The 9,958-nt window shown below is 40.0% G+C and overlaps 1 protein-coding gene across 3 annotated transcripts; it reads left to right on the forward strand.

Moving 5' to 3' along the window:
• Nucleotides 1–320: 320 nt before the first annotated feature.
• LOC115593541 (sterile alpha motif domain-containing protein 3) lies at nucleotides 321–8,926 on the forward strand. Of its 3 annotated transcripts, none has more exons than XM_030437082.1 (9): nucleotides 321–851; nucleotides 2,962–3,175; nucleotides 3,384–3,545; nucleotides 3,642–3,729; nucleotides 3,837–4,001; nucleotides 4,282–4,485; nucleotides 4,694–4,865; nucleotides 4,947–5,029; nucleotides 5,546–8,926. In XM_030437082.1, exons 1-9 carry the CDS (start codon nucleotides 614–616, stop codon nucleotides 5,840–5,842), a joined length of 1,623 nt encoding a protein of 540 aa, XP_030292942.1. In that variant the 5' UTR covers nucleotides 321–613; the 3' UTR covers nucleotides 5,843–8,926. The 3 variants fall into 3 exon arrangements, with proteins under 3 accessions (XP_030292942.1, XP_030292943.1, XP_030292944.1); XM_030437083.1 differs by having other exon boundaries at nucleotides 760–1,368; XM_030437084.1 differs by lacking the exon at nucleotides 321–851 and adding an exon at nucleotides 1,253–1,775.
• Nucleotides 8,927–9,958: the final 1,032 nt, after the last annotated feature.

The raw sequence follows: 9,958 nt of genomic DNA on the forward strand, positions 1-9,958 counted from the left end.
CCTTTGTTTAATTTTTAAGGTACAAATTCATGGCTGATAGCAAAAGGTACATAAGTGTACTTTTAACAAACTTGAGGTACAAGCAAATGGCTGTAGGGATTGGCAACGTAACGTCATATATATACATATATATGTATATATGTATGTATGTATGTATGTATGTATGTATGTATATATATATATATATATATATATATATATATATATATATATATATATATATATATATATATATATATATATATATATATATATATATATATATATATATAGGATTTACATTTATAATGACCCAGGGTGACCAATAGTGACAGATCTGCCAACCAATCACGAGTGATTTTTCGTGTTTAAAAGTAGTGGTTTCATCCAATACTGGGTGAGGAAATTCAAGTCAGGCCATACATTCTCTGGCCAGGCGTGGTTTCACTGCTATTCATATGATAATTAGAGCCGTTTGCACCTCCGGGAGCTCCACAGACGTCATGGTTCATTTCCGTCAATTTTCGGCACAGACGAACGTCACATTCACAGCCTGTAAATTGTCGTTAACTGCCGAAAATTAGGGGGATTTCCGGGCGTTTACGGGGCCGAAAATCCCACTTTTCATGCAGTGATGGGAAGGACCTGTTGCGTCAGCTGTAATGCACGGTCTCACGACCATAAGGGACGAAAGCTCGACAACGGACTATCATTTTATGGTTTTCCTTCGTGGAAGCAGCTTCAGGGAAGCATTGTGTCCGACATTACAAAGAGGAGACGGATGGCTCGGCTAGCAGCTGTAAGACGCCCGGAGATCAAGTTTGCCAGCATCCAGAGATATATGAAAGCGTGTTCCAGACATTTTCATTCGGGTGAGTGTTTTGATTGTTTACTATTGGTCATGCTTTAGCGCAAAATCCGAATTTACTCCATAATTATAGCTACCGAGACGGCTAGTTAGCCAGCTAGCTAGCCAACTAGCTGGCTAACTGGCTGTCTCTAACGTTAGCTCTCTACCAGCTGGTAGATACATAGATCGACAGACATTACCCCAGACATTTTCAATCTGGTGACTGTTTTGATTGGTTATTGTTTGTCATGTTTTAGTGTAAAATCTGATTTTACTGCATAATAATGGCTATCGAGACAGCCAGTTAGCTAGCTAGCTAGCTAACCCTCCTGTCATTACTTAGAAAGACCAACAGGGGTCGATGTCCCAGAATCCTCGGCCTCTGGAGTGGATTCCCACAATGCAATAGAACTTGAGACGGCGGGCGGTGGACATGTCGGCCACTGCTCCTCTGTCAAGCTTGTCTACAGACGAGCTAATTCAAAAAATAACTTTAGCTGGAATACAAATAAATGAAGAGGAAGCAAGGAAATTTAGGGGTAAGTAACATTTCTGTCCATAACACTGTCGGTAATTAACTTTAGCGAGCCTAACTCAGGCAATGTAACTTAATGTGAGCTAACTGCATGTTATTTCTCGTTTCTCTCATTTCGGAGTGAGTTTGGTCAAGTGACTGTCAATGCAGGACAGTGAAATTACTTCCACCTGCCATTAACATTAGTTCGTGTGTCATTTCGACATATTTTATTACTTTCACGTTGTCAGTGTAGATCTTGTTTTTTTCCCTTTGCATGCACTCCCTCATTGAGTCCCTGCAGACTTGGGTAGGCAGCCCCTTTTTTTCTCTCCACTCTTTGTTTTTTTTCCCGCTCACGTACGGAGCCCCTGCAGAGTTGGGGAGTGCACCACCTATTTTCCTCCAGTCGAAGTGAGGCATGGCAGCTCGGTGAGTCAGCATGTTGTAGGCGCTGCTTGAGTAGCTTAAAGATGGTTGTGTTTGGTAGTTTCATCATTCGATTGTAATATGAAGTCACTGTCCATTCTAACTAATTTTGCATTATCGCTGGCTGCCATTTGTGTAAATGTTCTACATTAATTAGGCATTTTATGCAATGTGGATGATGTAGCCTAACGTCCGCGAGTTGTTAGCTAGCTAACTATTAGGTTTGATGTGTGTTAGCTTCGTTTCGGGATTCTGTACTCCGTGTCCAGCCGCTCAGGCGTTTTGGTTCAAGTGGTGGTCGTGTTAATTGGTGACTTTATCACATTTCATTATGTTACGGGAGGCGTATGAGTCGTGGTTATCCTAACTCAGACATTTATCAGAGGTGAGGTATGAGAACACATGGTAAAGGTCGCCAGTTCAACCGCTACACTGGCCGGTGACGCGGAATAACGGCCGCATTGAGACGACTGTTTAAGTGACACAAGAGCTAAGCTGAAGTGTTCCTTTTCCCCGTGGTGGTTGTTCGCTCATTGGTGTGTGCGCAGGGTTTTCACTGCTGCTAAAGCGGACCGCCTGGGTCAAATGACCGACTAATTTGTGTGCGTTCTGGGGGGCTTTGTAGACGCACGTCACCTCCATAGCGGGCCATGTTAGGTGGCAAAGCTCCACGGATGTGTATCTCCCACCGCAGTTGTGTCAGATCCCGATTTCTCCTCATAGAAGGCTGCCTGACAGTGTGTGTGCGCGCATGCGAGCAGGGTTTTGACATTTCAAAATTCCATCCTTTTTCCAGACCCTAATTTCCAGACTTCTCTGTAAAAAAAGAAATTCAAATAATTTGTGATATAAAAAGTAAGTAAATGTGTATCATGTAAATAAATTATGCAATTAATCGTTTGTTTTCATTATTCTGAATTTGTATGCCATTATGTCACCAAAAAAATTCCAGGAGATTGTAGCTAGGTACAGTAGCACAAAATAATTTACCAAAATAACTTCAGATATGTATCAAGAGATATTTCAATACAATAGTCTCCATTTTCCATACTTTTCAAGACCTGGAAATGTATAAAATCAAATTCCATACTTTTCATACTTGAGAAAGAACCCTGTGTGTGTGAGAGAGAGACATTAATTTACCTATAACTGTGTTGTGACATGTGCATATGTTTATGTTGTATCTCAGAAAATGACGTGGATGGGGAGACTGTGGACTGTGGACTGACTGAAAGCATGGTTGGATACCTGTTTGACGGATCATTCAAAAAGCAGATCAAGTTTCAACAGTTTGTACGGCAATATAAGGAGGCTGAGACCATTATTACATTACAACAAGTTCCACTTGAAGTTAATGAAGAGTCTACAACACAGCTCCAACCTCAGCCGTTCACTTCTCCAAAGTATGTACATCTCCAACATGTCACCATGTTTTTATATACCTCATTCCCAGGCTTTCCTTTTTCTCTAACAATAACAGCTAAATGATTTGTTTTCAAGGGCCACAATGGATTTTTTTTAATTAACAATTAACTTCATCTTTTTAAAATTTGGTTTGGTTTATAATTTGTCACAATTTGTAAACAATGATGTAATCTTGTTGCATTGCAGTCATGAACCAGCTCACAAGAGACTGCCTGCTGTGGTCATCATCCCAGCCTTTCCCAAAGATGTCCAGATGACTCTTAATGCCCAAGAAACATGTCACATTGTGCCCAAACTCCGCAACAAAATAATTAGAGTGCTGTATGAAATGATGGCAGAATACACCCTGTAAGTATTACTGCTATTACTACAGCTTCATATATTGTGAAGATTACCTTTAGATAAAACCTAGCCTACAGGCTGATTTTGACTTTCTTGCTGTAGGTATCCAACCAATGCAGAGTATGTTCAAGTCAGCAAAGCACTGATCGTGAAATACCCTTTCCTGAGAGATGTGGCGGGGAACGGCTATGTAAGTTTTTTTGTGTATATTTACGTAAGGTACGTGTGTGTGTGTGTGTGTGTATATTTACATATGGTATTGTACCTAACAGGGAAAGGTCTTTTATTTTTTACCAGCATACCTGGCACATGTCTCTCAAGCGAAAATTTAAAGCAGAGCGAGCACCACTTGTCAGTGACAACGAGGTCAAAAGGCTGAAAGACAAGTTTGGCCACACAAAGCAGTCCAAAGCCACCAGTGTACCTGCAAGTTTGGGTCGAAAGCCAGCCAATCAAACATTTGTAAGTCCATTGCCATGTGTATAACCTATTATGTTTTAATCACTTAATCATCACCTTTTCAGTTATTGTAAAGCAATTGAATGCAGATACTATAGACATAAATCCTTTATATACAAAATATCTACAGAACACTACACTTAGGGTAACGATGGGATTGGAGTATATAAGTGTACACTAGGTTTTAAAATGTTAATACAGTTCAGTGGATATTTGTATTCAGAGTACATAGAACAAGTGTGCAGACTTTTAGCATGTATCTGTCTCTGTCCTTGTGCCAAAGGAACTTTGTGTTGGTGAGGATTCAACATCTGTTGAGGCCCATGTGAACGTGCTGCAAAGTGAGTGTCGGAAGACACATCCAAACATCTTGACTGTCAAAGACCGCATGGCGCGGACGTTCTCCTGGAGACGTCGTGAAATTATGGAAGGAGTGCCCGTGGAGGATGTACTCAACAAATACCCATATTTAAGGATACCTGCTGGGGTAAGTATTGTGTAAATACAGTGAATGTTATTGAGTATTATCAATCTGTAATGATTTTGGATATAGTGAAAGTGAAATTGAAGGCTTAATTTTTACCACTGAAATAAGTAAAACATAAAAACTTATGAGTTGATATCGTTACTCAATATGCTTACTTGAGTGACATACAGAATGCTAATAGTAATGTCTTCATATATGTATTCTACAGGTTTTTGACGAGGTTGACCGAATCCATCCTTCAACACATGGCTTCTGTCATCGCTTCAGGGAGGGCTTCGCCACTGTTTTGCCAAATGTGCTGAAACTTGCTGAGGGAAAATCTCTCCTTGCAAAACAGTACACTGATGCAAGGCAGGATGCCCTAGCTGATGATCTACCAGGTAGCTAAAGTCACCTTATTACGTAGGTGAATGTGAAAATTGTAGGTGATTGTAAAAGTAGCATATTTTTCTGCATTGCAGGAATCGATTTTAGGGCTGGGCTTATCCTCTTACCATCCATCTTCAGAGAAAAGATCGAACACTGCATCATCACTGTGAGAGAGGTAGGCATCTGAGTCGCCTTATACTGACCTCATGTAATGAGTATTTAAAGATATCTTGGGTTCAGGAATTAACTGACTTCTGACAACTGATGGGCCTGATTTAATCCTAATTAAATTCCTCCTCCTTCTTTTTTTTGATGTCTTCCGCTGGTATTAGTGTTTTGTTTGTTTGCTCTTTAAACAGTTTCCAATGTAAATTTGATGGATTTATCCAGAAAAAAATATGGCTAACTGTAAGAATAACTAATTTATGGAATTTGTAATATGTAAATTAAACTGTTCAAAGTGTGGCACAGATTTAAATTGACTCTTCACCTTTGACTTTTACACACTATTTTACAATAGTTTGTTTTTTGTCCCAGAAACTTTTTCTCATGTGTAAAAATCAAAAAATGATTCTTCTGATTTTACAGAATGGATATGTACTCACCAAATAAATTATTGTAAATGTATATATTTTTTAAAAGGACTAGTTAACTTGTAATTGCTTCTCTTACATGTTTTTCTTCTATGTAGGGGGACCCTGCTACACTCCATCCAACCATACAACTGACTGACAATGACTGGAAAATGGCAATCACAGCAAGAGGACTCAGTGTGGTCAAAGTAGATGGAGTAGATGTGTGCCAGTGTGCCAGCCTTGATGAAGCCTTCATAACAGCCTTCAGTATGTATTTTGTTTTCAACATTGCATACCCACCACACCTGAGAAGCACACTCGCCTTCCTCCAGAGGCGTGTTGTTGGTATTGTGGAAGAGGGAGACAAGCCCCTGCCAGTGACAGTACTTCGAGTGATTAACCGTCTGTGCTAGATCATAATGCCTCAACTGTACCAGTGCCCAAAGTGCACTCGAAGGACGCGTACTCTGATGAAGTTCATCCAACATGTTGGACTTGTTCATGCACATGAGCCAAATTTCAGTATCACCTGTGGTGTAGGTGATTGTCAGTCAACTTTTTCTAGATTCCATTCTTTCAGAAAACACGTGTATAGGAAGCACAGATGCTTTGTATTTAGGCCTTACGATAAAAATGACAGAACCAGTGAAGACTCCACAGTACACCAACACAGCATGAACCCGGATCAGCAAAATTCAGAGACTGATCTAAGTGCTTCTCATCTGCAAACAGTTAATCCAAATTTAGATAAACTATTACAGGATTTCAGAGATAACCTGTTTGCCTTTGTTCTTAAATGCAGAGAGAAAAACCTTCTACATTTGTCAGTCCAACAAGACATTACTGATGATGTCAAATTTCTCTTTTGCTTTTTCAAAGAAAACTATGATTCGTTTATTTCTTATCATCTTGGAAAAAGTGGTTTTGACATTTCAAAGTGCCCTGAACTGCAGCAAGTTTTGCACTCGTCTGATTTCTTTGATAAAGCTTATGAGGTGGTTCGCTCTCCACACATGATTAAAGAGCACTGCAAGGCCAAGATGGACTTTACAGAACCTGTACACTACACACTTAAGGGTTTTTCAGGGTACCAAAAAGGAACCTATTCCTACGTTCCCATCTCTGAAGTTTTGAAGAAATACTGTTCTCATGAAGATGTATGGGATCAAATACTGTCTGAAAACAACAAGGTCAAAGATGAAGAGCTTCTTACTGACTATGGAGATGGTCTTTATTTTAAGGAACATTTGTTTTTCAGAGAACATCCAGATGCTTTAAGACTTCATTTATATGAAGATGAATTTGAAATCGTTAACCCTTTAGGCTCCAAGAGAACTAAGCATAAGTTGTGTGCATTTTACTACACGGTTGGAAATTTGAGTGGAAAGTATCGATCTCAGCTTAAGCACATTCACTTAGCTCTGCTGGTTCGTTACTCACATGTGAAACAATTTGGCATAGACATGATATTAAAACCAATGATAGAGGACCTGCAACAGCTTTCAACTGAAGGCGTCATTATAAATGTATGTGGAACAGAGCACAAAGTTTATGCTGCTTTAGCCACTTTTTCAGGTGACAATTTGTCAGCTCATATGATTGGTGGCTTCCGCATGTGTTTTCAATCTGGCCGAATCTGTCGTTACTGTATGGCAACACACTCAGAAATTAAACACAAATTCCAGGAAGATGGTTTTGTTCTGAGAACAGCTGAAATTCATGACTATCATCTCCAGTGTGTCCAGCAAAACAAGGAAAATTCTGCTTTGTATGGTGTACGGTGCACTAGTCCTTTTAATGCACTAGGTTATTTTGATGTGACCAAGTCTTTGCCCCCAGACGTCATGCATGATATGCTGGAGGGAGTTCTTCCACTGACAATGAAGCATGTCATTTGCCAAGCACATAGACAAAAGCATATAACTATAGCTGAGCTAAATGAGGAGCTCCAAAAATTCTGTATAGGTCAGAATGACAAAGCCAATAAGCCTGTGCTGTTGTCTGAAAGACTTCTCAAAACTTCAGGAATCGTAGGAACAGCTACTCAAAAATGGTGTCTTTTCAGATTGTTACCTTTTTTAATGGGGCACCGTATTCCTCCTGGCAGCAAATATTGGCATGTGTTCTTAGTGTGTAGAGAGATTGCAGATATTGTCATGGCACCCAAAGTGAGGAAAGATGAACTAGCATATCTGGAAATACTTGTACACGCATTCCTTTCTGAGATGACAGAGGTCTTTGGAAATGTTTTAACACCTAAATGTCATTATCTTGTACATTATCCAAGACTAATGTGTATGTATGGTCCTCTTCGTTCTCTTTGGTGTATGCAATTTGAGGGCAAACATCAATATTTCAAGAATCTGGCTAATAACTGTCGAAATTTTAGAAATGTAACAGTGACACTGAGCAATCGTCACCAGCTCAAACAATGTTGGGAATTTTTACCTATCAATATCTTGGGTGATTTTGAAAAGGTGCCTGGTAGAAGTGTCAGCACACCATTATTGTCTCTACCCATTGACCTTCAGACTGCCATAAAAGCAAGTGGCAATTTCAAAGGTGTAGAATTAGAGGGCAAAGTAATTCAACGTGTCTCTGAGGTGACTGTAGACAACATCAAGTATGCTGTTAGAGATGTGTTGACAATAGATCTTTTACATGTTGAAAAAATTCCGGTGTTTGGGCAGATCAAATACATTCTTAACATTGATACCATGTTGGTGCTCTGCAGTAAAATGTTGCTTCCATTGTCCTTTGACACGCATTTTCACGCATATCGTGTAAAAGTAGACAGTGACTGGATTTTGCTCAAACCCAGAGATGAGTTGGACCACATGTCACTTGACACATATACAGTTGATGATAATTTGTATGTCGGATTGAGGCATTTAGTATGAATGCTTGCAAGCTTTTGACAAGGGTATGTAAATGGAAGGCTTAGTGTTGTACAAGTATAAGGAGTAAGAATTTTTATCCCCCTTTACACTTTAATGGATTCTAGTATCCTGCCCAGATTATTGATTTATCGTTTAATTTATATTCAAAAATACAAATTTGCACACTGATCATCAAGTAAGGCTATAGTCATTGTTGCAAAGAGGGACAAAAATAAATATGAAAACAAGTCTGCATGAAGTGTCAGGATACATGGATGTGTTGAACTGCTTGAGTGTTTTACATTTAGGACTGATTTATGAGCGGCTCATTGGGCCTGATGCCTTCAGTTTTTGTGCTTAAACTCTTAAACAATTTAAACGGGTCCCATGTTGTTTCTTACTGAATTTATATTACAGTTCTAAAGATGAGTTTGGTTAATGTTGTGTGCTTTATACCTGGAATGTCACATTTTGTGGTTATGTGATTCAAGACATTCAAAAGTGGTTAATGAAATTTAAAAGTGGTTTATGAAAATGAACTGAATCGTTTCAATGTAAAATATTGATTTTGTTACTAGATGTAAACAAATCGTTTGAATAAATTGATCTCAATCTGAATGATTGTCAAGTCTTTTGTCTCAGTTTTAAAGGTATGTATTTGCCTCATAAAGGTACAAAATGGCATGTCGCTCCAGTGGTACCCTATCACGGTACAAGAACTGTACCTTTCTAGTCAGTACATTTTTGTACCAGGACATAAAGGTACATTTTTGTCACTAGGGGTGCAGAAATGTTTCTTAAGAGGTACAAACAAGCGGGTACAAAAATGTACTAATTTTAAAGGTACAGTGCTGTACCGTGATAGGGCACCACTGGAGCGACAAAGCATTTGTACTCTTTTAGGTACAATCCCGTACTTTGATTTCTTAGTGTGTAGGCATCTTTACAGGCCCTCAGCATATCCCTGAGTTCATGCTGCACTCTCCTCAGTTCTTCCCTGTCTCCAGACCTGAACGCCCTCTTCTTCTTGTTAAGAAGGGCTTTCAGGTCATTGGTGATCCACGGCTTATTATTAGGGAAGCAGCGTACAGTCCGGGTTGGCATGGTGGTGTGTTCACAGAACCTGATGTATTCTGTGATGCAGTCGGTCATGCTGTCCAGATCCTCTCCATCTGGCTCAACAAGTGCATCCCAGTCTGTCGACTCAAAGCAGTCCTGTAGTGCGTCAGCAGCCTCCTGAGTCCACCTCCTCACGCTCCTAGTGTGGACAGGCTGCCGCTGAACAAGAGGCATATACTTAGGGGTCAGCAGAACCAGGTTGTGGTCAGATCTTCCAAGAGGGGGGAGGGCTGTGGGACTGTATGCATCCTTAGCATTTGCATACAACAGATCCAGTGTGTTACAGTCTCTGGTGGGGCAGTCAACATACTGGTGAAATGTTGGAAGGGTTTTATCCAGTGAGACATGATTAAAATCCCCAGTGATGACAATAAATGCGTTAGGATGCTGCGTCTGTATCTGGGCAACAGCGGAGTGGATGACGTCACAGGCCAGCGCTGCATCAGCTGAAGGAGGAACGTACACACCGATAATGATGGCGGATGTGAACTCCCGGGGCAAATAATAAGGCCTCATCCCCACAGTCAACAG

The sequence above is a fragment of the Sparus aurata genome, chromosome 13 (assembly GCF_900880675.1).
Source record: "Sparus aurata chromosome 13, fSpaAur1.1, whole genome shotgun sequence".
Lineage (NCBI taxonomy): Eukaryota > Metazoa > Chordata > Actinopteri > Spariformes > Sparidae > Sparus > Sparus aurata.